Source organism: Chaetodon trifascialis, chromosome 24, assembly GCF_039877785.1.
Source record: "Chaetodon trifascialis isolate fChaTrf1 chromosome 24, fChaTrf1.hap1, whole genome shotgun sequence".
NCBI classification, from domain to species: domain Eukaryota; kingdom Metazoa; phylum Chordata; class Actinopteri; order Chaetodontiformes; family Chaetodontidae; genus Chaetodon; species Chaetodon trifascialis.
The window spans coordinates 7,202,049-7,229,638 of NC_092079.1; the positions used below are offsets into that span (position 1 = coordinate 7,202,049).

Here is a 27,590-nt window from a genome sequence, read left to right on the forward strand (position 1 = left end):
TCGTGTGACAAGAAAACACAAATTCAGACAAAATAATCTCCCTCTGGCCCCTCGATGACGAACTAAATTAACAGCAGATCAAGACAATGGTTATGAAGACTACTTCCAGTTTACCTTAGGCACCATGTTACGGTGTCCTCGAGCAAGTCAATCCATCCCTACTGGATGCTGAGGCATTGCTCCGAAGGACACTGTTGATCCATCTGGGATCGACAGTAAGACAAAGAAAATGCTTTAAAGCAAATCTTTCAGTGCTGGATATCAAGAGAAAACTGCCCATTGTTGCCCGTTTCTGAGAGGACTGTCACCAAACACTGCACCCCAGGAAACGCACTATAAACATTAAAAAAACCCTTCAGAAAACCTGATACAACGTCAGGGTCTCAGAGACACTAATGTATTTGTTGCTAGTTTAACCTCAGTGATCTTTTAGCACAGTCTCATGTAGCTTGCTATTTACTGGACAGTAACCCAAAACGTCTGTTTTATTTTGCTTTCTCCCATGAATCATGTCCTTTGAAAATGAGTCATCAGTGCAACTTGTTCCTCCATGTATATGCATTCTTCTACATGTGGTTTTATGAGCCCACAGTGGAAACGTTACCGCATACGTGCGAGCCGTTTAAATTAAATCTGCACCGAAGGTCAGAACAAGATGATGAGCGGATGGAGACTGAAAGACAGGAATGGAAGGGATGTGGCAGACGAAGAGACAGGATACAGTGGGAAGGATGTGGGATTATTTTATCTGGAGTGGTACATTCATTAATGTCATACAAAGCTAATGTACAAAAAAAAGTTTTTCTTACCACAGTTTTGGGTGAATCAAAGTAAATCATGTTATTTGCAAACTGAGAGGTCTGATTATGTACTGTAGTGGCGCTTCACATGACACACCATGGATACACAAACAAGCATACATTTCACACAAGACTTCATTGTGCTTTATCTTTGGATTTCAGACGGATTCATCTAGTTTTCAAAGAATGGATGCTGAGCAAATTGATCTGCACTGTACAGTTTATATGTGGGGATTACGTGTTTGTGTTTACAGACATGGCGGGCATAAGTGTTTTTTGGTACAGTATATCAACTAAAGCTGGTGCTTTTTGCTTAATACTGATCCGAAATGCTTATATAGCTCAAGATTGACCCAATATAGTGAAGAATGCAACAGTGCTGGCTCTAAACTTGTCATACTTGAGGATAACTGTCTCTGTACTCCAGGTGAAAAACACCTTTGTGATGCTGCATTCCGCTTCTTACCAGCTAGGTCCATCGTTCTTCCTCTAAAATTGTCCATTTAGATGCAACAATACTCTAACAGAGTTAGAGCAGACGGGTATATTTATGGTGGACAGAGCTGATAAATCCTCTATGTACCAAGTCCTCAGTGTCATTTAGATGGAGTGAGACAACTGTTGCAGGAAAGTGGCGAATCCAACCCAAACGCACACACACACACACACACACACCCAAACCAGTGTGACAACGAGAAGATTAAATCAAGCATTAAATTGAATGAGTGTGAAGGAGCGCAGCTGGAGAGACCGGATCCAAAGCAGTCTGGGCGCGATGAAATGATGCAGGGGCTAAACAAGATGCTATTCATTAGAGCTCTGCTTGAGAAAGCATCCAGCAGCTGGGCTTGCTGTCTGCGACCTCAATTACCCCCTGACTCACTTAAGACTTACTCGATTCATAAACTGTGCTCGTCTGGTTCAGCCAAAGAAGGCAGCTCTGCAAATGGTATCCCTGCCAGACTGATAAAATGAGTATCAAGTGACATGCTGAGAGCCAAAAGGGTGTTTCATTGAAAAGCCTGCAGTGATGCTCACTCATGCTGGCCGAGGCTGTAATCACACTAAACTCACAGTGATGCTGCTGATTAACGGCAGCATTTTTTAGGGGTGAAACAAAACATGAAAAACACCAAACATCAGGATATGACTTTAAACAACCAGCTACTGATGTGAATTAAGCGCAGCCAAGAAAGTCTAATTACCAAACGGCATGCCAGAAAGACAAGTTGTGCATCACACTGTGGGTGAGAGCGGATTTCCTCATTTTTGCCCAGAATGATAATAATCGCAGGGGAATTTGCTCACCTTGACCAACAGGCACAATAAAAACCAAGGCAGGACAATAAAGAAGTGGTCTCTGAACAAAAGGCTTCATACTGCGTGCGAGTGCGAGAGGGTAGACGCTGTGAAAGTAACCTCTCTCACACACCAAAACAAACCTCATGTTTGGTTGCCGTGGAAACAGCCGTGCCGGTATTGCAGAGCGCCGGGCAGAGGAAGTACTTAGCTGAACTCCTGCTGCACTGCTGATATACGAGAGAACAAAGCCGCACATTAAGGCCTCTTTCCATGTAAAATCAACAGCACTCCCATAACGTGGAGCCCATACAGATTTTCTGGCCCATTCGCTCCACTGAAGCATAAACTCTACTTATTCTGAAATTTATGAATATTCAAGGATGTGGTTCTCTGCAGATTTTTGTTAATTCTCAAAAAGCACAAGCTGCACACGAACACATCCAAGTGCTTTTCTCTGGTTGTTCAGCCTGGGAATAAAGTTGGTGGGTGTGATGAAACTCATGGAAATACTGAAAAGTCTCACTCAGCTGAAGACATGTCTGTCCAAGAGGTAGCCCCGAGTTCTGTCTCTAATTAACACTCTACAAGAGGTCTGTGCTGCAAAATGCCTTTTCGTTTCAGATGTTCACTAGGGACACAGAAATCTAAAATTCTGCATTAATTTGTTCAAAAGGATGATTTGAGTTGGCGGAAATTTTGCAAAATTCAATTACTTTTTCCAAAAAGTAGGTGCTGAAGAAGTGGACCAATGCGCCAATTGCATCCCTTGATAACTTTGAAGAATTTAACCGCATTCTGTCTGCTGCCACGGAGTAATTTAGTCTCTGGAGGAGACGAACTGTGAGCTTCAAAAGGAGCAGAGGGACTCAGACATCGACTGTTCATGTGAAATGTATGACTTACCAAGCTAATTTGGAAACACACACACACATATAACATAAAAACAAGAAATATGAGGGAACATTTTCGAAAAGGGCTCAAATCCTCGAGGCATGAAGTGCCTACTGCAAATGAATGAGGAGCACATGGCTCGGTCGGCTGGGTTACTTGTAGTTGTGGAAACATTTTATCAGAGTTCCTGTAAACAGGATACGTTTTCTACTGTACAGGGACTGATCCAAAGTGATGCCCCTCAGTATCCTGGCATGCTGCACTGCATATAAACACACTGATTGAAAAGTGATTGCACAGTAAGCGGAGCAGTAAATTGTTTGAGAATCTGAGAAATGCTGTGCTTCCCATATTTTCTTTTGTTGTGTGCAGTCTGGTTTCTAAGCAACAAACTCACACTGTTTTAATAACCGGATCGACTGGGACTGTATGAGGGACAACAATGAAAAAAGTTTTTCCATCAGTGAGACAGCGCTCTCTGAGAATTAAGACATTTCTGGGGCTGCGTCAGTGAAAACTGTCCTCTATAATTTATCAGATTATCACAATAGTTGTTAATTAATTTTCTTTTGATAGCCAAATCACAGATTAATTGTTGCTGCTTTACCTTCACATAAGCTTGATATTATTGGATTTTTCTTTGGACAAAAGAGATCTGGAATAATTCTTTTCTGTTGTCTAACCATATATTTCATGTGAAACATGTTAGAACATGCAATGTTGTTTAGCCGTTGTATTTCCAAAATGGTGCCACTGCTGGGAATATGTGAACATGTGAATTACAGAATGGTGGGACTGAACTGGTCTCTTTAGAGCATCAAAAATGGACAAAAAGCTTTTTCTTGTCTTCCAAACGAGTTCTTTTAGGGGCAAAGTATATCATCATGCAGTCAAGATTTGGCACTGTGCTCGTTTACTGCCCATAAAATATGATTTGATATCATCTAGTGGTCATCGTCAGTATTACATCAGCTACTGCAAGCACCTCAATCAAACTTACAGTATGGTCATTATCTGGTCAAAACTTCGAACCTACCTCTTGTACATAGTATATTCCAGGTTCTTTGCTGTAAGTCACAGTACAGTCTTCGAAAGTATTACAACTCTGTCAGACTTCATTGTCGCTCTGCTTTTTTTCCACAGATACCTCTGGAAGCATTCCGACGACCCGGACCGACAAGAATCCCCAAACCGAAGGGCTTCAGCTCCCAGAAAGGGACAAACGGCACGGCGGCCAGCGTGGGACTGCAGAACAAGAGCCATGCAGTCGCTGGTAAAGAGCAGGCCACACACATGCCTGCAGCGCACAACAACAACAACAACAACAACCCACATCTGGTGAACCGCAGGCTGTGACACCACTGATGCTTGAGGTTTTTCATCCTTTGGAGCAGGTCATCTTAAAGATTTCACCTGCACTAAAAACATCCTCATCGTCACTTAAGATACTAAACAGAAAGAGTAAAAATCAAAAAATAACTATGTGCAAAAGAAAAAAATCAAACTCAAACTCAAACTGTCATCGTAGCATTGCATTCTTCTTTAATCTTTTAAGAAAGTAAGTGTTCCACTGTTACCTAATCCTCATCTGTGGTGCTCTGAAGACTGCAAAATGCAACCTTTTATTGGCGCTCAATGTGTACACTGTGTACTGTATTAGGTGTAAATAAACAAACAATACTTTTTAGGAAGTAGCTCATTTCATATTCACTGTCACTGTGATCATCATAGGTTAAAGTAGAGAGTAAGGCTAGAACATGAAGTATGTTGTCAGGTTACGTCGTTGAAAGAAAGTGAATGTTTCTCTTTATTGTCGTTTGTATTGATCTTTAATGACAGATAATCACACAACCATTTATCCATTTTTTAATAAGTGGCAATAATGTACATAAGTGTATACGTGATGTGTTGTATTGCAGTTCACTGACAGTGAAACTCTTTAAAATGTGAAATTTGGGTTATTTTTGGTTATCAATAAAGACTTTTTATACCTGGAACTAGACAAATGCCTCTGATTATAGAAAAAGCAATTAACTACAGAAAAAGACACCTTAAAGCTACAGGTATTGATAAAAATAAGCTTCCTATCACAGTTTCTAGATGAAAACTTGTTTAAACAATGAAGCTGAAAATAGTTTTGCAACATTTAGTATTTAGAAACACTGAAAAACTGGAACATATAGTCTGTCAATAACTGGGAAATATAAGTAAACACAAACATAAAAGATCTCAGAACATGAAGCGATATTTGCTGGCAGTTAAAGGGCTGACCGAGAAAGAGGAGAGCCACTTGAGGTGCTGGGACTGTCAAGCTGATACCGGTTTTACGTTAAAAGAATGAATGCAGACATGGACTTCAACTACTCCACACAAGAGATAGACAGGCAAACACAACACAAGCCACTCTGTAACATCTACTGCGGCTGACGCTCAGAAAAAAGGTCATCAAATCTGCAATGAAGCCACTGCAGCAGTTTTTAACTACAATAATACTGGCTGCCATGTATTCGAATACTCAGAACCTTCCGGCAATGTAACAGCAGGATTGCTTCAAATGACAAAGTGACAAAATACTTGTTAAAATCCAAACATTGCAAATAAAGAAAATGCCTGTGTCGGAGTGATGAAAGAGTTCAGAGAGAAATGAATCTTGAATATTAATCAGGTTTATATTTTTGGGACGGTTATTGGTTCGTATTTGTGATATTGTCATTTATTCTTCTGTGACTGCTTTGATTATGAACATCGAGCTGGGTCTTGTGGGTTGTGCTTATAATAGTTGATGCACATGTTGACCTGATTATGAGTTTGTGAATATTATAATAACTTGACCTTTTTGTTTAATAAAGCTATTTCACGGGTTTTGTTTCGAGCTCAGCGCGTCAGGCAAAGCAAACCTGGCCTGACTTCAGCCTCTCAGCGACTGTTTGTTTCCTGAAGTCGCTGCAGACTGTATTCCACTATGTTGACGTGGAGTGGCAGGAGAGCTTTGTCTTTACATTGTATTGTGGTGTGGAAAATAATTTCCTTTTGAGATTTCCTGAAACATTTGAACACTTTTGCACATAAAAAGGGGCCAACAGTGGCATCCAAACCTCCTCTTGTCTTGCCGGGATGTGGCGCCGTCACTGATGTCCTGTCAGAGCAGAGGTGATGGCAGAACGCAGCACAGACAGGAAGTGCTCTCTCTCTTCTTCTCTCTCTGTGGCACAAACCCAAGAACGACAAGGCCCCTCCAGGACAAAGGCGTGACTCACATCTACAGACAAAGACATTCTGGTAACTTCCAGAATTTATACTGAAGATTACGGGCAAAATTCGGAGTGCACCGTGCAAAAAAAAACAACTCACAGCGTGTATGCGTGATCTCTCTGACAGCCAGGCTGCTGAGAGCCACAGAGGCCAGGAAAGTGTGTGTGCAGCGGTGAGCCAGCGTGAAAGGTGTGTGATGCACATTTCGCCGTGTCAGCACCAAAGCATCGTTGAACAGGAAGAGGCCCACATCAGCCACCTGCTCGTAGGTCCTAATGAATGAAATGAAGCACTTGATTACATACAAACTCTGGTGATGTAATTTAATACTTGCTTAATTTATTCATTACTAGAAGTTGTACAATGCTGAAATTAAACCTGAAACCCTTTTCAAAGTAAAATTCTGACAAATGTGATTCTTAGTAAATAAGAAAAATTCATCAGTTTGGCCTGTAAGCTTGGTAGGTGTTCAAAAATATTCTACTTCTATTAACGTTTCTGGTTATAAAGTGATAGAAATCACCACTCTGAACACATTACGACGACAGGAATATGAGTGTAGCTACCTGAGCGAGTCTGGAATCTGTTCATCGGGGCTCCTGAGCAAAGCAGCATCCTGAGTTATGACAAGCTGCCTGTTTCCTTCACTCAGGTCCTACAAACACAGACAGAACACACACTATAATCATATTAAAATACCTCATACCTGTATGTTTCATACTTTTATATTTGAGAGTGTGAGGGCGCGTTTTTACCGGACAGCCTTGGATCATCTGCTGCGTTTCCTCCATCAGCCTGTCTCTCTCTGAGTTACGCTTTAACTGAAACAGAAGAAAACATCTTTACACACAAATGCTCCAGACTCCACAGCTCAAATCAGCACGAGGCACTGACTCAGCGCTGTGTGTGGCTGTCGTACCTTCTGTGTGAACTCTCTGAATCGTAACAGGGTGTTGAGGGCAGAGGAGAGGTGTGTGTGGTCCGGGTGATCAGGGTGTGTGTGCACAGACAGGGCCTGAAGCAGAGTCACATACTCGTGGATCCTCCACACCGGACACAGCAGCAGCTCCTGCAGGCTGCACAAACACACGCATGCAAACGCTTCAGTTTAATCAATGAATCGTGGCCTGGAAGCACAGAAAAGTCAGAAGTGTTTGTGCGTGTGTGCTTTTACCTCAGCATGTGTGTTGCAAGAGTTCTGTCTGCTCTCTTCAGGAAAGCCCGAAATGAAGGCTTTGTCTCTCTGCACTGACACACATACACACAACAGCCTTTACTTACTGATTAAGTAACATAAATTACACCTTTAATTCATTTTGCAAGTGTCCTGTGTTTTGTTATTACACACACAACTGACTTTATATACTTTAACTCACAATATATCTGACTACATTCAGCACAAAAGCAGTGCAGACTCTTGTAGTGTAGCTCATTAGCTTGAGGTGTTGTTGGAGTTCACCTTGTCGATGGTGCAGAGGGCAGTGGTGTAGTTGTTGAGGTAGTTGGTGTAGACTCTGAGTTTTGAGCACAGTTTGACAAACACATCTCCAACACACTGCTCTGCACCCCACTGCTGCAGCCTGGCTTCTAAATCTGTGTGAAACACCCTGCAACACACACGCATACACACACACACACACGTGAACACACATCTCACTGCAAAAAATCAGCTCTGAACAACAAGAAAAAAACTGGGGAAATATTAGTTTAAAAAATCTTGGTTAGTGAAGTTTTCCTGTTCTGCTTTTCTTATTTAAACAACACATCTAACTTTTCAGCATCAAAAAAACAACTTTCTAATTCTGGAAATTCTAGTTTTAAGCATGAAGTCATCTGAACCAGTAATAAATTCTCTGTAAAAAAACTGTAATCTTTTTAAGAAAATGAAGGAAAACAAGTGAAATGCTCAAACATAAAAAACACCTGGTAAGAAAAGAAAATAAATCCTGTTGCCTTGATTCAGGATGCTTCCTTTTACTCAGATGTTGCTTTTTGCAGGGCTGTCTTATCATGTTCTCACAGAGGCATGCAAACAAGAGAGCGTCATAGAAATCCTTGTTGTGTGTGTGTGTGTGTGTGTGTGTGTGTGTGTGTGTGTGTGTGTGTGTGTGTGTGTGTGTGTGTGTGTGTGTGTGTGTGTGTGTACCTGTTGAGCTCCAGTATTTGTGTGACAGGGCTGAGGACAATGTGAATGTCAGCGTAGCTGAGAATGGCTCTGTTGGAGTTCAGGGCTGCTGTCAGCGGCTCCTGGTACACCTTCAGCACAAAGAAAGAACAGGTATCGATTCAATACCTTCGTCTCAGACGTCAACATTCTGCACCTAAACGGACAAACACAACTCTTGCTGTGATGGTGGTTGCTCTGAAAAACATCTAAATTATCCTCCCCAAAGCAGATTCTAATAAAAAAGTGGGAAAGAAATCAGCCACGCAGCTGCAGAGCCATGATTCATTGAATATCTCCAACACCTCGACCACAAAGGCATTAGATGAACTCCCCAAAGCCTCTAGAAAGGCCAATCAGTGGCTGTTTGCTGGAGCGCGTGCAGAGGAAATATTTTGAAGTCTGATTTGACCTCATGTCGAGTGGGACTGCACCTGAAACAATGGCCTCTCAGCAGCTAAACGTGATCGTCACTAAACTGTACGAATAAAACAAAATTCAGTTATCTTTTTGTGTAATGTTTTGTGTACCAGTTGTTCCCGAATGAAGCCGTACCTTCAGCACAGCGGCCAGTCTGCCCAGATACACACACTCGCTGTGGTGCAGCTCTCTGGCAACCGCACCTCTCCAATCTAACACTGTCTAAAGACAGAAAGAGAGGAGTTGGACAGATGTAGTGTGCTCCTTCAACCGTCTCTGAATGGACAAAGCACACACACCTGCGGCAGCTCAGGTGTCCTGCTGAGGCATTTCTGCGAGATAAGTGGTGCTACAGACTCATCCCCCACACGGCTCTCTTCTCCATCCTTCTCCTCACACCATCTTGTCAGGAAGACGGCAAGAAACTCCAAAGGTCTGCTCTGAAGATGAGAGAGAACGTGACTAACGTTGGATCATCTCAGTTGCTCTGCTCTTGTTCTGTTGTAATTGTGTGTTATTAAAAACTCCCTGACTGTAATTCCCACCTCCTCCTGTCTTGTGAGAGCGGTGAGCCCCTCCGTCAGAGCCTCATTTAGATCTCGGGACACACAAAGCTCCTCGAGGCAGGTTGTCTCCCACAGAAAATGACCTATAAACATATGAGCAGATTCTTCAGGAAGTTTACAGGACACAGAGTATGCAGGCATTTGTTTCAACCTGCCATCGGTCCCGCTGTGATGAAAGTTACAGGTACAGGAAACCCACCCAGAGCTCGGCCCCTGGCCTGGAGGCTGACCCGCTGTAGCTGTGGCCCCAGGCAGCCCCTCAGCTCCTCCAGAGCTTCCTCCATCCACTGCGCCTGTCTGCACCAGCCCTGCAGTACAATCTCACACACAAACTGCAGAGCCGGGGCTGCTGGCTGCAGGTTCGAGACTCCGCTGCACACACTGCCGTCCGACCACTCGCTCAGGACTGCGAGAGGGGAAACAAAGAGGGCGACAAAAGCATGGTGCTTTTTACACAGGTGGGGTCATAAAGTTCCAATCCTGAAGATTTTAGCGCTGGTTCATTTGCTGACACTACTGTGGTGACAGGAAATGTACTTTAATATGACAACAAACATTTCTTGAGCAGCTGCTTTGTCCAGAAACTGCAGAAAATTATCTTTATGTCTTGGTTCATATTTGATAACCAGTCGGTGCAAAATGCAGTGATACACTTTCACAGTGCATTAGCTGAAACTTCTTCTTAAAAAAAAGCTGGGATGTTGTATAAAGCATAAATAAAAACAGAATGAAATCATTTACAGAGTGTTTCCGAGCCCATGCTGGAATATCCTCCACACAATCATCACAATCAGGTGGTGAACCTCGCTTGTGAGCGACTGAGCCTTTCCAGGATGCCCCTTTCATACCAATCATGATGCTGTCACCTGTTACCAATGAGTCTGTTTACCTGTGGAATGTTCCAAACAGGTGTTTTTGTTGATCCTGCCCCAACTTGTTTGAAACACACTGCTGCATCAAATTCAGAATAAGCAGATATTTATAAAAATCAATGAAGCTGATGAGGTCAAACATTAAATATATTGTCTTTGTGCTGTGTTCAGCTGAGTATTAGCTCAAAAGGAATGAGCATCTTATCACAGTCTGTTTTATTTATGCTTTGTACAGTGGCCGAACTTGTTTTGGAATCTGAGTTGTTTTAGCAGTAATTTAATACAGCTCTGAGTCAGTGTGAGGAGAGCGAGGAGTAAACCGTCGGCATGATGTTACTCAGATTAAATTACACTGGAGGCATTTTGAATCAAATACAGAGATGGCGGACTCAACCGCTGACAATGGAAACTACATATAGAGATGTCATTACTGAATGTGAACCATGAAAAATGGGGTTTGATTTTATGGAAATGGTAAAAATTAAAACTTGAAATGTTTTATGAAAGTCGAGACATCGCACTGGGCCACGGATCACATCGGTCGCCTGCTGCTGTCTATTTTTCTTTGAGGTGTTTGTGACTGTTTTGCAGTCACAAAAAGCATATTCGTACACTGGGGGCTCTGAACAAACGTTTTTCAGCTGAAGTTTCTCAGTTGAGTCAGTCTTGTGCAAGGCTGACTCACTGTTCTGGAAACTTCCGGTGGCAAGACCCGTTGGCGCCCGAACCTCCAGGCCAGTCAGCGTAGAGAGAGTCTGGATGAGAGCCACTCCTGATGCTGAGAGAAGGCAAGAGACAGGAAGTTAGCGAGACAGACGCAGGAGTGGCGACAGAAATACAGATTCTTAAGAAATGTGAGTGTTCCAACATCTGCGTCGACCAACCGGACGCAGCCAGCGGCGAGAAGATGTCAATCCCTCCTCCCTCCTCAGCTGGTGCCACCCAGCCACACAGTTTTTCCCAGAATTCTCTGTGGTTGGGGGTCAGTAGAGTCCTCTCTGACAGGCTCCTACCTGAAGTGTTGAAGGTAAAACAAAGTGGATTCATACTGTACACTGAGAAAAGAACAGAAAATGTGGTCAACTTTTCAGAAACTACGAATTTAAACTTTTCAGTTCGAGCCTCGTGCAGTTTCATCTAAATTGGGTTTGAAAGATTATAATTACTATAACAAATATCTTCATAAGAACACAGAAACTGTAGACAGGAGATAAGATTTCGGTAAATATGCCTAAAAATATTCAGAATGTTCCAACAGTTTTCTTCCCAAATGACGACGACACAAGTGAAAATGAGAAATGAATCAATGTGCCACAGAACCCTGTTGGACAATTGATGAGGTACTTTGCATCTAAAAATTAGGAAGTCCTTCAAACTTGTTATACAAAAAGAAAAAAATAATTGAAAACATGAGCTCTTTTATCTTGAATCATCATATTACAACCAGTGATCTGGAGGGGGTGAGTCTATGCATAATGCAATATTAATTTAAGATTTATGATAGTCTTGGGCCAGCTCTGAGCCAAGGGATGAGGTTAGCCCTGGACTCAAAAAAGTGCTAGAATAATACAATAAGCCATGAAATGGTTTCAGCAGATGTGCATTAGAGGATCCTGGGAGATAAACTTGTAGCACTGGAGGCTCCAGTTGGACTGAAGCAGTGTCTCCACACATTAAGATTCACAGCATTATTAATTCTCACTGTGAAGCAGATGCATTTCCTCCGTCCGACCTGGAGCTAGTAGGCCCAGCCTCTGAACTCTTTGCCCAGAAATAGCCCTTTCTGCCTGGGTTAACAGAGCTGAAAGAGTCCCTCTGTGGTCATACAGAACCACAATCACTCCTGCCTTCACACCACTCAGCAGCAGCTAGATTGAGCAACAAGAAAAGAGCAGACAGGGAGAAATATTACTGTACATTCATCTTCCCACTGTGCCTTTTTCTTCTCACACTCACAGGCCTATCTTCATCACTGACTGACAGACTCTTCATTTTTCTTTTACCTCGTAGGCAGGAATCTTATCTGAGACCAGCAGTAAGAGGGCTGGAGAGGGTGGGTGGATGGGAGGGACTGTGTGTGGCAGTGCAGGTCCGGAGGTGAAGGAGGACAGTGCTCCACTGGCTTTGTTCAGTCTGTTACTGACAGAGAAGACAGAGGTTTGGTTTGCATTCACATCACAGCTTTAGTACATTGAATAAAAGTGCTCCCCTTGTGTACAGGTTGTACCAATATGGAAGTCCAGCAATGCCAAAAAAAACAAACAAACTACAGTCTAAACAAAGGTAACTGATATCACTGAAGGTAAGTTAATATGGAAACAATCACCTGGTTGGAATGGAGCCTCGGAGTCTCCCCATGTTCAGGGCTTCAGTCCCAGGCTCTCCCCTGTCCAGGCTGAGACAGAGGCTGGAGGACCCAACAGCCCTTGGAGGCCAGGAGAGAGAGGGCCAAGAGCTCAGTGTTAGTCCAGAGCTGGGCCTCCTCGTCTGGGCACTTCTGGCTCCGTCTGGCTTTGTGTGGCTGCTCCAGGCCCTCCTGGTTCTCAGAGACAGCCCTGCAAATATCGCAGCTGTGAGCAGTGAGCGGTGCCGTTACTTGTGGTTTCCTTTGATTTCTTTCTTTGCCACTCACTCTTCTCCTCCTGCAGTTTCTCTCTGATCATCTGCCTGATCCTCCTCTCCTTCCTCCGCTCTTCCTCCTCCTCCGTCGGCTCCATGCTTTGTTGGTTGAGGGTCCCGTACTGCTCGGTCGCCTCCCGCGGAGTGAGCCAGTCCAGCGTGGAGACGCAGGAGACGTAGTGGTTCTTCCATGCACCAAATTCTTTCTCTCCTGGAGTGTATGGGAGGAACCAGCCTCTTCTGATGCAGCGGCCTGCCCAGAGACAGTCCTGGGCAGAGAGGGGGAAAAATTAGATCACTGGCTCACAGGAAAATTTCAAACACGTCTCTTCTGGGCCCCTCACCTGCTCAGCCAGGACCCTCCAGTGCCAGCTGACTTGGGCAGCAGAGCAGAGGTCACGGGGGGAGAGAAATGACATCACATACAGGGACAGGAACCGCGGCAGCACCGCCGTGAAGTCCACTTGAGTCACAGGAACCGTCTCGATCAGCAAATCTCTGCAGTACCTGCTCAGATCATCAGAGGTTTCCCTTTTAAAGCCAGACGTTCAGCATCAACACAGCAGAGTATCAAAAACAGATTAAATACAAACACACAAAAGAAGGGGGGTTAATAAAAAAAAAAGACCATACTTGATCTGTGACCTGGTGCAGCGTACAAGCAGAGACTGCAACAGGTGTTTCCTCTGTCTGTCAGTCCACAGATCAAACCAGTGGAGCACAAGGTTCATCCTCTCCTCAAACAGCTGTGAAAAAATGGGAGAAAGAACACCAGCAAACATCACACACTCAGTGAAGGACATGTGGAAGGCGCCTGACTGATGAAGACTGAAGGCATGGCAGACTCCAAATAATTAATTAAAAACATGAACCAAAGAGTAAGACTGATGGAGTCATTTATCAAAAAAAGTTGGGTATCTTTGTCAGGAGACTGGAAGCTTCATCTCAATGCAAAGTTCTACAAATGTATCCTGGATAAATGTGTATAACGTGTACTTTTTATTGTATACAGTGGAGATAACAGACAGACTCTAACCACAAAGGAGCACAGAGCCGTTCATCTGAGGCTGGGGGGGCAAAAGTTATTATATGGAATTAGATGTTTAATTAAAAGTAACAGTAACTTAATACATTCCAACATAAATAATGCTGAGAAGTCAAATGCTAATGACTTTCATGCACAGATGAATAAAATAAAATGTTTCAGCCTCTTTCCTTCCATTATGTTTATTGGTTTGCCACTTATGGATTTTCTTTGTAAAGCTTGGAATTTAAGCACTTTCTTATGTGGGGTCTTTTTCAAGACGGAAAACAAACAGAATTTTTTTCAACCCAGTTTCATGAAGCAGTACAGTAGCTACAGTAAAAACATGACTCGTAATGGCTGCTGGGTGACGTTGCCTGTGTTCAACCCAGGTTAGAGGACTTCGACACAGATGCCCTAAACCACCTCTGCACACAATTCACAACATGCAACGTTGGTGAAATGACACAATAATTAGATATTAATCGGATATTTACGTTGAAATTATCTTTTGTTGTGTGGAAGCAGGACAGGAAGCGCACAGAGACGACCCGTCACTTTGCTCACCTGTTCCAAATCCCGTTAATTGACCAATTAACTCCACCCTGAGCTTTTGCGTACTTTAGCATTAATAATAAAGCTAAGAGGGTTATTTTAAGGCTGACATATGCAGAGCTTCTGCACCATCACCACCTCAATGCGGCTTTAAAATTTTATTCAGGGCTTTAAAATAAACCGTGTTTTATAAGAGTCCACGTGCGTTTCAAGCATGAGTCTCAGAAATGACGTATTGCAATAACTTAGTCATGCCTGCCCTCTGGTGGTCGTTAATAAAAAGAAATCACTAAAACTTTATTCTACAAGACTCCAGATGAGTGTCTGCTTCGTTTGCTGGTCTGACCTGCAGGTTGCTCGCCTTGTCGTTCAGGGGGGTCCAGGTGCTAAAGCGGGTTCCGGAGCGCAGGCTGCGGACGCGCTGCGGGTCGTAGTCCGTCCCGCCGAGCTGCCACTGCTTCACCGAGTGCGGGGCTGAGTTCAGCTTCGTCTCCATGGTTCTCACACGGTCAAAGCCACTCAGAGAAAACGCTGAGACTTACACTCTCACTTCCTGACAGATTCAGTTTTCTAATGAGCGAACAGGCAGGACGCCTTCGTGCCGCCCGGCGCGCGCTGTAACCTTAGAGACGCGTCAACAAGAGGATGCGCGCATTCCTTCACACGCAGCACATCAGCGAGGAACAAGGGGGGGTCCAGTGTGTGATCAGGAAGCTAACAGCAGGTCATCAGCACAAACAAAGGCTAGTCATGTTGTCAATGTATTTGAAAGTCAGTGAATTCATGAAACTACTGTCAGGTTTCAATTCCAGCGTCTTAAATGTGGATATTTCCAGGTTTCAAAACAAGACATTTGACGACACAATCTTGGGCTTTGGGAAAACTGATCCAAGAACATTTACAAATTAATGCTACGAAATTATGCATCTAATTAACTTATGATGCAAGTAAAAAGCTATTACGTCACAGAGGGAGGAAATGAGGAGGATGAATGAGTTCACGCTGTCTTGCATTTCTCCTTTTCTCCCCATTACTCCCTCACTTACTCCCCTCTAAACCAATCGTCCTTCCCTTTTGACCGATTTGACAAACGGAGGGTTTAAAAACTGGAGCCAACAGATTCAGACAACACATTTATTAAGTCAATAAAAGGAAAATCACAAAACAGTTAAAACTCTTCTAAATAGTCCCGCCTCCCCCCAACACCGCTGGTAAAAACAAGCAAAAACAAGCAGCATCAAATGATTATCTGAAAACTCAGGATCCAAACCTAAAATCAACATGTTCTACGTGAGTCAACTGAAAGGTTAGAACCGATAAGGCCAAAATGATTGAATAAAAAAGTAAGGCATGGCTGTGATGACAACATTTGGATTCTTCTTTTCCAGCGTCAAGCCAACACGCCGGTGACAATGTGCAGTGTGTTCTGCATGTTGCATGGTTATGTGCAAATATGTTCAACACTGAGCAAGGTGTCCGAGGCGATATCAGGCCACTCACATGTCGCAGGAAGTTATATGCAAACTCATTAACTTCTTCTTTCTTTCTTTCTTTTTTTCTTTTTTTTACACATAACACAGTGCTCTGTGCACTCAAATGTAATTTTTCGGCCAATTTAATGAATTTAAGTACAATTTTAACCTGATCAGGAGAGATTTTTTTAGGTTGTTATCGTCTCGCAGATCAGGTCTGAGCAGGCTTTTAAAGTTCTGTGAACCAGGCCAAATTTCTGCATGGATACTTCGACAAGTCTGGCTCTGGGTGTTAAGTTTGTGACGACACTGACTGACCTGTGACAATAGATAAGAAAGTGCAATAAAGTTAATCTGAAAGTTGCTTACAGAGCAGGTTTGCAGTGAGTTCACTTTGAACAAAGCCCATGAACAAAAACACTGAAGATTTCAAGGACTACGGTGAGTGCTTTATATCAATGTCACTTTGGTTAGCAATGTATTGCAAATCTAGACTGTTTGCAAACTAGTGGACTTACTACAGCTCGACTTTAAACAGGCCGTGACAGGGATGCACCAATGCCACTATGTTCGGAATAATACTGTCGGTCAGAAAATAGATGTTAAACTGTCCTCCATATAACTCTGGCTCTAAAGAAAGAGACATACTGGATCTGATTTATCAGAAGACGTGACGTTCAATTCAATGTCACCAAGTTCATTATTATACTCTTGCTGTTTAGTGTGATAAGATTAGAACTATACTTCTAATCAATATGAGTGACAAATCAGGCTGTCAGTGCATCCCTGCTGAGACATCTTCCAATGCATCCACCCCCCTGCACACACAGGGAGTGCTGGTGGCTCGAGTTTGCTTCAACTCCACCTCATCCGCTGCCTCCTCCAGATGGCATAAAACAAACAGCCGGGTCAGATGGAGTTGAGAGGAGAGAAAATCACATGCTGGCAGTCCTCGGGATCTCTTGGGAGTCAGCGAGATTCAGCTTCTGGCTGGAGAAGCGGGGTCAAGGAGAAACAGGCAAAAAATGGACGTTTTTAACAAGATCAGTGCTGGACAGACGGGAAACCCGAAGGCAAAGACGTTTTACTTTCAAGGCTTTAAAAAGCAAGTCCGGATTATTATGATGCCTGAAGACTGGTGAATGTTAAGCATCTAAAGGATACATGGAAGAACTCAGCTCCTCAAGCTGTGGAGAAAAAGAACATTTTTATCAGATTATACGATCACTAAGATGAACCTTCCAGGCATTATCTTGTTCGACGTGCAACAAGCAGCTAACACTTGCAGGGGAATAAGCAGCTAAATCCTTGCTGGGATGTTGAGTAGTTAACACCACATCAATGCACAGCTTTCTCCAAATAAATGCCACAACACAGTGAGCTTAACGGCATTTCAGGAGCAGAGTTGTGAGTGATTTGTAAAAACCTGGAGCAATATTCAGCAAAGCGGTCTCTGTCTGGGTATCTTAAAAGAATGCAACCACACAAACAAGAGTGAAAATACAGTGACAAATGCATCTCCTGCCTTACATTAAGAAGTAATTTGTCCATGTTGGTGTCGCAGGCCATTTTCCTCTGGTCCTCGGGCATTTCGTCCACCTCGCCATAGAGGTCAAAGTGCAAACGAGCCAGCTTCTCCTGCATCTCTCTCACATGCTCCATCTGGTCTATGGAGCACTCGTTGCCTGACAGCAGAGGAGGAAGTGAAAACATGCACAGGTGATTTCAGCGCATGTGTGTTCAATATTATCACATTTGAGACACAATTTTCTAAAGCTGAACAGGGATGTTTTCCCATTGTGGGTCAATGTGTGTTCTGGTGAGGAGTCCAAATTACCAAATGCTTGTAGTTTTCCTGAGTGGAAGTCATTGAGGAGACTGAGCAGGCCGTTCTCCATCTCCTGCACATCTGAAACATCAGTCAGGAAGGAGTGCTGGATGATAGGTGCTGCCTGACCCTGGTTCTGATTAGATTTGCCACCCAAACCCAGATGATGCCTGGGTTTTTCTCGAATCACCCTGGAAGGCAAACAACGGAAACGAGCCAGAAATGAGTGATTCCAGTCCCTGATAATCAGATAAGACTAGCAACCTCGATCTTATTTAATTCCTTTATTTCTGAGGAAGATAAAAGCATGATCTAAAACTATAATGAGTAAAATAACAATACTTGTACAGTTGCTACCTCCTGCTCTTGCTCTTTTGGCTGGAGTGAGTCCCCGTGTTATGGCTGTAGCCTACATGTCGTCCCACGGAGGAAGTGCTAGTTTTCCGGCCAGAGCCACCAGTCGGAGCCGCTGTGTTGGTGGAGGTCCTGGGACTCTTTCTCTTTAGCTTTCGCTCCTCCATAACTTCATGTTACGGCGCTGACTGATTAGCTGGACAGAGAGTTAAACACGAAAAGCTGACACCAGGCAACTGCGCTGTACTTCACAGCCAAACCCTGTAGCGAACCGTGCAGGAGAATCCAACTGTCAGTACTGATGTTTCGTGACCGAGCTAGTGTTAGCTTACCAGCTAGCTAATCTGCTAATCTTCAGGCTCAAAGTGACAGAGTGCCAGTTTCAGTTAAATGCCACAAACAGAAGCCGATAAACGCATTCATTCACAGCTGCTACTAAGATAACAGGTTGTCCTTTGTGGCACGGACAGATAATTCACACGATTCAAACATTTGTGGAAACACAAAAAATGCGTATGTAAGCCGCAGGCTAGTTAGCTAGCCTGTATGTAAACTCTGAAAACTTCCTGTTTTGGTGGGACGCAACGGACCGAATTATGGCTAAATTCCAAATCTTTACAGGTTCACTGCTACACTGTGGACTAAACTACAATATATCACCTACCGTAACACAATGACTAATTTTAAACATTTTCTACTGTTGGAATAGCACGTGAGTCCTTATTTTGTACTGTAAATCTATCATAACTTGATGAAACTTGCTCACCTGCCTTGCGTAGTGTCCTTCTGAGGTCCCTTGATCACGAATTGGAACTAAATCCAACATTGGTCGTATTCCACTATAATCGTGTCTTCTGTTTGCAATGAAATGACATTTTTGTGAATCTGTGTGAGAAAAAGGCGGATTATCTTGGAAATAATACAACGTTGATGTCAAAATACTAGTTACACAATTGAAGTATTTAAAAATGAATTCGCCATCTTCCTAAAATCCTGAAAACACTGACGTAAAAATGGACAAAAAGTACTCGATGCTTGACAAATGCATTCGCAGTAATTTCTCGCACTTTTCAACACTTCTGTGTTGTTCTTTTTTAAACAGAATATATTATATAATTACATGAATTATATTATATAATTACATGAATTTTATTTCTTGATTTAATTAAATTATTATCCAATTTTCTGTCTTTTAAAACAATTAATCAAGAATTCCTTCCTCATTCGCTGTTTTTTTTAATTCCAAACTCTCCAAAATATCACATTTCTGGGGGGATTTTCCCTTTAAAATCGACACACTCGAATCGACAGTGACTGAGCTGTAGTTGCACAAAATAACCACAAGGGGGAGCTAAGTGAACATCCAATAATGATCGGCCCCGTCTTCCTCTTCTTCATTAATGAAGTATTAATGGCTGATAAACATGCTGAAAAGAGGCACTGAGCACTTTAATTAACTGAGCGTGTTTTCATAAACATAAACTATATTCATAATGATGATTAACTGAATTCCTCAACACTATTCAAGGTTTACTTAGTGCACATCAAATATTTTGCACTGAATGAGGATTAAGGTCTGTGTGTTTTGGGGTCTCCAGGCGATCCTGTCCCACTTACAATCTTGAATAGCTGCAAAAATAGCTTATTTTATTCACTCTTACAGATACCAAAGGGAAAAAATTGCAATTGCATTGCTCTCCCTTGTTGGAATTTACAAGATGGCCTTTACAGTACAAGTCACTCTGGAGGGAAAAAAAGCATCAGATAAATAATCTGTCATCGAAAATGAATTTCAGGTAGCAACTAAAAGTTCTGACTTCCTGTTGAGGGATCAAGAGAGAAGAGTTCCCCAATGAGGACCCTGAAAATATTACATTATTCTAAAAGTCATGTTTCTCATGTGCGGCCCTTGTCAGTGGCCAGATTGTGGAAACACATACCAGTGGTCTCCTCCTGCTGAGACCAAGTGGCTTCCTGAACATAAGTCTTGGAAATAATGAAACAGCAGAAGTACCTGCAGCCTCATTATTTCCAATGTTTCATGAACACAGAGCCCTGCTTCCTGTTCAGTTACAATTCCTGGTGGCTCAAATACTGTTGCTGTTGCTTTATACTGAAAGGACGAGGGTTTAAACGTGACACAAGGCCTTCCTGTGTGCATTTTCTTCTCGCTGTGTTCATGTGGGATTCCTTCAGCACCCTGCTTTGCAAAGCAATGCAGGTGAGGTGAACTTGTTTTCTTTGTTTATTTGAACAGTTTTGGTTATTTTCCTGTATTTCCATTTTTCTCTGTGTGCTTCTCACTTATTTTTAGTGGGCAGAGAATCTTGATATTTAACTCAAATTGATTGTTGATTATTTAATCCAAAATATTTCAAGTTACAGAAAAAATTGTTTTCTGGGGCTCTAAAAATATAAGGACTATAAAGGTTCCTTGAGCATACCTCAGAAACTGGGACTGAACGCAAATGAAATGGTACAATTGTTGCTGTTATTGAGAGTATTTTTAACATGTCTGTTCTGGTTTCTTCAGTCCTAAATTAGACGTTTTCAGTCCAATTTGCTGTTTCAAACCTCCAAATCTTCATTCTCTTCATCTGAAAAGGTGTGAAGCTGAAATATGTGTTGGCCATTACCCTTTTTCATTTTAAGTACAGTACTAAACAGTCTAAAAAGTGAGGGAAAAAATTCCTTTAGTTGTTGAAAAAGTTCTGAGTTCTGGGAAAGCTACCTGCTGTGGAAAATGGACTCGTGCCGGCAGATCATTTTCTCCCTCGATGTGTCCTTTCCTGCTCCCTCCCTTTGCGAGCTCATGTGTGTGTTTGCTGCGTGACAGCGGCTGAGTGAGGTGAACCATGATAAAATGTTACAGATGAACATATTCAGACTGTCGCGTCCACACTGCCATTAACTTAGCGGATGTACACACAGAGAAAGACACACACCGATCTCTCACAGGTAATTGCTGTGTAGGTGCTGTTTGGAGAGCTAGCTACTAGTTACAGCCAGTTCATTCTTTCCTCATGTGCACGGCGGCTTGAATTATGCATTGGATCGTAAATGAGCGACAGCTCGTTTAATTACACATCCCTAATTCTAAGTTAGCTGCCTTTCTAATGTAGCATCATTCCAGCATTTTAAGCAACTTGCTTTAGCCGCAGAAGATGTGGGACTAAAAGTGATTTAAACATGTGAAACAAAAAGCAGAACATTTGACTGAGATAAATAAAAGCGACTGTTTTTTGTCTGTATAAAATAATTGTCATACTGTAATTAAATCTGTTTGTCATTCTTGAGTGTTTCTCTGTGGACCTGACCCATAATCAGCCCAGAAATGTTCATGTGGTATCAATCGGAGAATAAAAGCGCGAAGGCCACTATTGTTTCCATTCATGTCGTGTTCCGCGCACATCCCTGTTCAATACTGTATATCCCCCCGTGTGACGGGACACGCAGGGGACTATAATAGTAGACACTGGGTGTGTGCGTGGCTCTATTGGGAATTAGGGTTAAGCAGAGGGTTACAAGTGTGTGTGTGTGTGTGTGTGTGTGTGTGTGTTTGTTTTCATCTCAGCAGCTGTGACCCAGAATAAGACATGTTTTTATCCCTTCATATTCCTCATATACCCCTCACACACAGGCACACTTGACATGAGTGTTTCCCATTAAAAAGAGAACAGGAGATTTATATCTTTCTCGGTTTACCGTGTGAATTAATCTTCCACATGTGCTGCGGCCAGACGTCTCGTCCTTGTCTTCCATTTGTCCGCCATGCAAGGACAAGGAGCGAGGGACTGGCAGAGATGAATGGGGGAGGTGGGCAAGAGAAGAAAAAGACGCCGTGCACCTTTCTGAATGTGGATGGGCATTTTTGGCTCTATACGGCCGACTGACTTCCATACGGATAGCAATTCAGATGTGTGATTTTACATGCAGTGATGTGAAGCGTTTCACCACATGTAATACTGCACTGCGTTTAACATTTAATTATCTTACCCACCGAACCAATTAGAACAAATAACGACACTGTTTATTGCCAAATGAGTTGATGGAGCTGCAGTCACACTGTGCCCTGCAGTTTGTCGGCTTACTCTGCTGCTGCTTTCACATTTAAAAGTTCGGGTCTGTAGAAATCCTCATTCCTTAATCAGATTCTGATATTTCCCATCTTATTTGTTCACTTAAGTATTGATTCAGCAGGTTACAACAGACCTAAAATTGCTCCCAACCATTCTCCAAAGTGTACCATGCATTTTCAGACTCCCACCTGCCAGGCAGCGAATGGTTTATGATTTGGCACATTTTGGCACCTCTGTTCTGAGATGAAATCAAGAAAACTCAAGAATGGAACGCTACCTGCTGCAACCAAGCTGGATTTCAAGCAAGAAATAATAAGGATGACACTCATTTTGTAGCTTCGCTTAAATAACTGCATGTTTCGGAGCCAAATATCACATCTTACTGCAGGTGTTCGAGCTCCTTTGTGCAAAGCAACAAAAACAAGCATTTTCAGACAGTGTTTGTAACAAGGAAGGAAAGGAAAGGAAGGAGGAAGGAAGGAAGAACTAATGGAGTCTGGTGAGCAGCAGCGTAAAAGACACATTTGTGGACAGTCCACACCAAACTGACCTCCAGTGCGATTCTTGAAGTCGTCTACAACCACTTTTATCACTCTACTGGTGATAAAAGTGCACTCATAACTGGAATGGGAAGGCGCTGGAAAGAGTTTGGGATGAAAGAGCTGAACAAACTGAAATACACAGTTTACGTTGTGAAAGTTTCCGCCAAGATTTGGGTCAAAACGTGAGTACCGAAGCAACTCGCCAAGTTCTCATTGAGTCTTATCCACTCAAACTCTGTCATCACTCTACATATCTTCATTTCTCCTCTTTAACTTTCACCTCCCTCGCATTCAATTCCCTGTCTCCTCCCCCTCTCCTCCTGCCCCCCCCTCTCTCATTCGCCTCTTCCTGTCCTCCTCTCACCACTCTGTAGAGGGTCCAAGTGACATTTGGCTGTCCCCTGCCTCGAGGGGGTCCAGGAGATGCAGACGTTTTTGGCAGGCAGGCACAGGGACGCCTAGGGGTCCTGACGGGGACTCCTGGACTGGGAAGAGAAAAAAAGTACACATCATAAAATGCACCCGCAGTCAGAAACACACATACGCTCTCGGGGTGCACATGCATAAGCAAACAATGGCACAAACAGGGGAGAGCGAACACAGACACACACAGACGCGTGTAAATGTGTGCGCGCACAAACACTCGTGCACCTACCAATCAAACACACGTAATGAAGACACAGTGGACGGTAAATGTGAGAAGGCGAGGGAAGCTTCCCCCATGGAAAAGTTTGGAAAACAGTAAATAAACTGGGATTTGAATGTGAATCGCGAAACTATCGGGCTTCAATATGACCGGCTGGCTTCATTCCCTGTCCTCCTTACTATCACAACTTTATTTATTATTTCTTTTCATGAGAGTGAACTCAGACGCAGGACTGATGCGAGAATAAATTCAGGTGATACAATCAAATGGAACCAGCCAGTTATTCGCACCTGAATTCAGTCCGAAACTTTCATTTTCACAGAAGTGCCGGCATTTAGTAGAAAAATGGAACAGTTTAACTTTCCTTACAAATGAAGTTGTCAAATATTCATACTGTGCAAATGTCAAGGTAAACTTTAAAATAACATTCAGTTCACATTTCCCATGAAATGCTCTGCTGGAAGGAATAAAAATCACCGGAGAATACAACGAGCCCTGAGGTCAGCAGCTTAAATAATGCATCACTTGACACGCAGCAGTGGAGACTCAAGCACTGGTTGTTTGATACACTGTAATCGACTATGAAATATGATATATTTACAGAATAACTTTAGTTTTGAATATTGTCTCGACACAGTCCATGTGGAGTCTCCTCCATGCCTGTTTCCAATAACTTTGCTTGTGAAACTTTGGAAGCAGATTTGGTCAGACTACACTCTAAGGGCCTTTTAAACCGTCTGTCGTGTATATTTTCCTGTGAGTTCATCTTGTGATGCGACCTTTCCTTGGAGACTTTGCCTTTGGGGACTCAGGTGACTGAAAATAACTCTTTCTACCAACTGATTTAGCGTTAAACACTGTCAGACTCACGATGGACAGCTTAAAATAAAAAACAATGCAGCTGATCCGGAGAGATCTGTTGGATTTCACGCATTCTTCTTCCTTCAGAAAACCTGGCGCCTACATTACCCACAATGCAACTCGACTGCTGACAGTTCAGCTGAAGATTCATGTGTATTTTGCCAGTAGCGGCTTATGTGGCCTCAAAGTTTTGATTCATATCTGGAGTATTCACCGCCAGCCAAATACTGACTCAAGTGACATCACCTGAAGCTCAGTATCAGCAGAACCAATGAGCTTGTGGTGGCCGACAATGCTTCAAATATGGATGTTGCCGTAACGAAGGTGCAAACTACAAATGTGAGTGCTTCACACACAACTTCAGAAGCTCTATAATCAGCACAGTTTCAAGTGGACGCCCAAAATAAGTGTCACCAATTCAGCATCTGACCAAATGTGAAATATGCTCACAATCTCGCTTTAGTTTTTTGAGTAATGCTGTTGAAAAATGAGCAGAAAAGTGTTTCGACACAATATTATGATGTCACAGTGAAGTTGACCTTTGACCTTTTGGATGTAAAACATCATCACTTCATCATTTTATCCCATGAGCCATTAGTGTGAACTGATGTCATAATTTGCATTTGACTTCTTGAGTTATGGATAAAAATGAGTTTTGTGGGGACACTGCGAGCTTTGACCACCAAACTCTGATCAGTTGAAGTCAAAGCGAACGTTTGAAGCGGCCAAATTTGAAGAAATTCCCTCCAGGTTCTCTGATTGTTTCCTGAGACATCAGTCCCACAGCTTCTCTCAAACAGCTGCTGGTCATAGTTCAATCAGGGTGAACTCTGCAGGACAGCGGTCAATACATCCCAGCTCGTTTTAGACATTATAGCTATTGTTTTGCTGCTGCCACAAACCTAAAAATCCATTTCCTGTGTGGCAGAGGAATTTCAGGCGTTCACTGAAGAGTTAAAGACTACTTTGCTGAAATGAATGGCAAAACTATGCAAAGAAAGCCAAAAAGAGGACAGTTTTGGCAGCGTGAGTGTCCATATCTGCTCCCACTCGTGTCCCTTTGAGATCACTCATCTGTCTTTTTTTCCCCTCTCCACTCTCCTCTGTCTCCCGGGTCTCTTCACAGAGATAATACGCTGGTCATCAGGGGAGTGACGGAGCGAGGGGAGATGGAGATGCAGGGCTAATTGCGGGGTGCCGGAGCTCGTCGGCGCAGCGGTGCCCGCTGTTTTGGCCCAGCCATAATTACCCGCTAGCCGCAGATGTTTCACGCCATTGTTGTACACCCAGACAGAGAGGAAGGGATGATTGATGGACGGAGAGGTGGAGGGACATAAAGAGGGAGAGACAGGGGCCGGTACTCCCAGCCAGCTGCAAACTTCTGCACACATGCAAAGAAAACAGCGACCGGGCGCTTTCTCTCTCCATTCATCCATCCGTCCATCTTTTTACCCATTCTTTTATTCATCTCTTTCAATCCATTATCAAACCAACCCTTTTATATTTGTACCTTGAGTGTTGATAGGTGATAATAATTCTTTGTGTGTGTGTGTGTGTGCGGGGTGCAGCCTTCCCACTGAGGCAGAACAAAGTAGCGTAATAACTCAGACACTGAGCTGACCCTCTCTGCTGCTCTCAAGTACACTTAATGGAGGTGTGTGTGTGTGTGTGTGTGTGTGTGTGTGTGTGTGTGTGTGTGTGTGTTTGTGTGTGTGTGTGTGTGTGTGTGTGTGTGTGTGTGTGTGTGTGTGTGTGTGTGTTAGCATGCATGTGCATCTCGGTGTGTGTCAGTCTGTCTGTTGTGTTTGAATATGACTGCTTGCACATACCCAGCTATGTGTGTGTGTGTGTGTGTGTGTGTGTGTGTGTGTGTGTGTGTGTGTGTTCAAATAGCTGATCCCCTCCAGGGGTGAATTGTTATGGATGCTGTTCTGTTGAAATTACTGTTATTTGTTTCCTTTAAAACAAGCTAATTGCAGCATAGCGGACTGCTCAGTGAGTGCGTGTGTATTTGTGTGTGCGTCAGTTTGTTTGCTTCCTTGTTTATTGTTTGTTTGTGTCGCATTGCAGACCCCTTCAATTTCTTTAGCATGGACACATTTTCACTCCGGTGTCAAAACTCATTCGGCTGCAGCTGTTGGGCAGTAATTTGACTTTTTAGCCAATTTTTTTTTTTTTTATCCCCCCAAAGCTTAACTCCACTGCTCAATAAAAAAGGAAAGGAAATTATCTGCACATAAATTGTATTACAAACAATAAATCTCATCCAGTCAAAAGGATTCATTATCTTTTCTACTCAATTCTTAATGAACAGGAAAAAAAAAAGTTGTGCTGTTCTGTATTCATTCGCTCCATGGTAATGTCTTCTCTGAGTATCTTTTCTTGCAAATGAACTCTTATCAAAAACACTACAATAGTTACACAAACACTCGCCGTCAACAACATGCATTGACCAGCTGATCTCTCGTCAAATTAATTCACCCGAAATTCAAAGAGAAGACTGTATTACAGTGGAATCCAACCATGCAGATAGTTTGGGTTTTCCTGCCTCCACCTCATGACAGTGAAGGTGAATTTACTTTGTACTGCTCACAGCACTGAAAAGCAGTCATGCTCCTTAAGGCTGCACAGGTATGTTTACCATGTGCACTATGTTGGCTAATTAGGACTAAACACAACATGCAGCTGAGGTTTTGCAGTGGTTTGATCATAAACTAAAGTATTGGACAAACTGAAATCTTGACGCCACATGAAAAGCTGGACGATCACCAAAGTTACTACAATTCATCCTGAGGGGGAGAAAGAATCTGTGTATCAAATTCCACTGAGATCCATCCAAGTTTTAAAGGCCGTCCATTCAAACCATTTCAGCCTAATGGTGCCACTACAGGAAAAGTCAGGGGATCAGCAGTCACAAGGGTTCATGAATGACTGGATGGCATTTTAGGACGATCCATCCAACACTTCTTGAGATACGTCAGTCTGGATCACAGTGAAAGAACGTGCTGTATGTTCTTAAAAAAATGTCTTTTCATGATTTTGGCTGAAGTGACCCTTCAAGTCATGTTCAAGGATCAGAAAACCAAAAGTGAGAAGCACAGCAAGTCTGGCAGGTCAAAGTGTCACACTCTGCGCTACAACCATTGTTGCATGGAATAAAGAAATATTAAATACCCAAACCCAAACGACAATGTCAAGCCGCTGCAGCGTGTGTGTGGATGTGAAAACAGAGAGCGAGGAAGAAGAAAGTGAGCGCATGCTGGTGTTAAGTGTGTTAAGTGGGACATCTCAGACCAGACAGGCCATCCTCTCACAGGCACCTGTGTCTGCCAGGCAGGTGAGC

At 43.0% G+C, this 27,590-nt stretch overlaps 3 protein-coding genes and 1 long non-coding RNA gene across 6 annotated transcripts in view; 1 reads left to right on the top strand and 3 right to left on the bottom strand.

Annotated features, from left to right (window-relative positions):
• The window catches only part of filip1l (filamin A interacting protein 1-like), a 72,681-nt gene extending 67,687 nt beyond the window's left edge, over window positions 1-4,994 (top strand). For both annotated transcript variants that reach the window (XM_070994220.1, XM_070994221.1), the window contains one exon: window positions 4,137-4,994. In XM_070994220.1, the coding sequence (XP_070850321.1) occupies window positions 4,137-4,349 (213 nt within the window). In that variant the 3' untranslated portion in view covers window positions 4,350-4,994. The remainder of the gene's footprint in view (window positions 1-4,136) is intronic.
• Window positions 4,995-5,925: 931 nt separating this feature from the next.
• LOC139352131 (epithelial cell-transforming sequence 2 oncogene-like) lies at window positions 5,926-15,009 on the bottom strand. The gene is made up of 21 exons (XM_070994231.1): window positions 14,812-15,009; window positions 13,520-13,632; window positions 13,231-13,393; window positions 12,900-13,155; window positions 12,594-12,822; window positions 12,271-12,406; window positions 11,970-12,135; window positions 11,152-11,280; window positions 10,953-11,045; window positions 9,595-9,801; window positions 9,375-9,478; window positions 9,129-9,269; window positions 8,965-9,051; window positions 8,392-8,501; window positions 7,705-7,852; window positions 7,420-7,493; window positions 7,165-7,321; window positions 7,001-7,066; window positions 6,812-6,900; window positions 6,345-6,517; window positions 5,926-6,252 (listed from the first exon to the last, which is right to left on the bottom strand). The coding sequence occupies exons 1-21, from the start codon at window positions 14,959-14,961 to the stop codon at window positions 6,119-6,121; spliced, it is 2,925 nt and encodes a 974-aa protein (XP_070850332.1). The 5' UTR covers window positions 14,962-15,009; the 3' UTR covers window positions 5,926-6,118.
• Window positions 15,010-15,585: 576 nt separating this feature from the next.
• Window positions 15,586-18,690, bottom strand: ccdc28a (coiled-coil domain containing 28A). Of its 2 annotated transcripts, XM_070958077.1 has the most exons (6): window positions 18,452-18,676; window positions 18,123-18,315; window positions 17,775-17,956; window positions 17,468-17,622; window positions 17,102-17,124; window positions 15,586-16,927 (listed from the first exon to the last, which is right to left on the bottom strand). In XM_070958077.1, the coding sequence occupies exons 2-6, from the start codon at window positions 18,284-18,286 to the stop codon at window positions 16,873-16,875; spliced, it is 579 nt and encodes a 192-aa protein (XP_070814178.1). In that variant the 5' UTR covers window positions 18,287-18,315; window positions 18,452-18,676; the 3' UTR covers window positions 15,586-16,872. The 2 variants fall into 2 exon arrangements, with proteins under 2 accessions (XP_070814178.1, XP_070814177.1); XM_070958076.1 differs by having other exon boundaries at window positions 18,123-18,690.
• Window positions 18,691-23,094: 4,404 nt separating this feature from the next.
• The window catches only part of LOC139352133 (uncharacterized), a 102,380-nt gene continuing 97,884 nt past the window's right edge, over window positions 23,095-27,590 (bottom strand). The window contains exon 3 of the long non-coding RNA XR_011603624.1: window positions 23,095-23,225. This is a non-coding gene — a long non-coding RNA (uncharacterized lncRNA). The remainder of the gene's footprint in view (window positions 23,226-27,590) is intronic.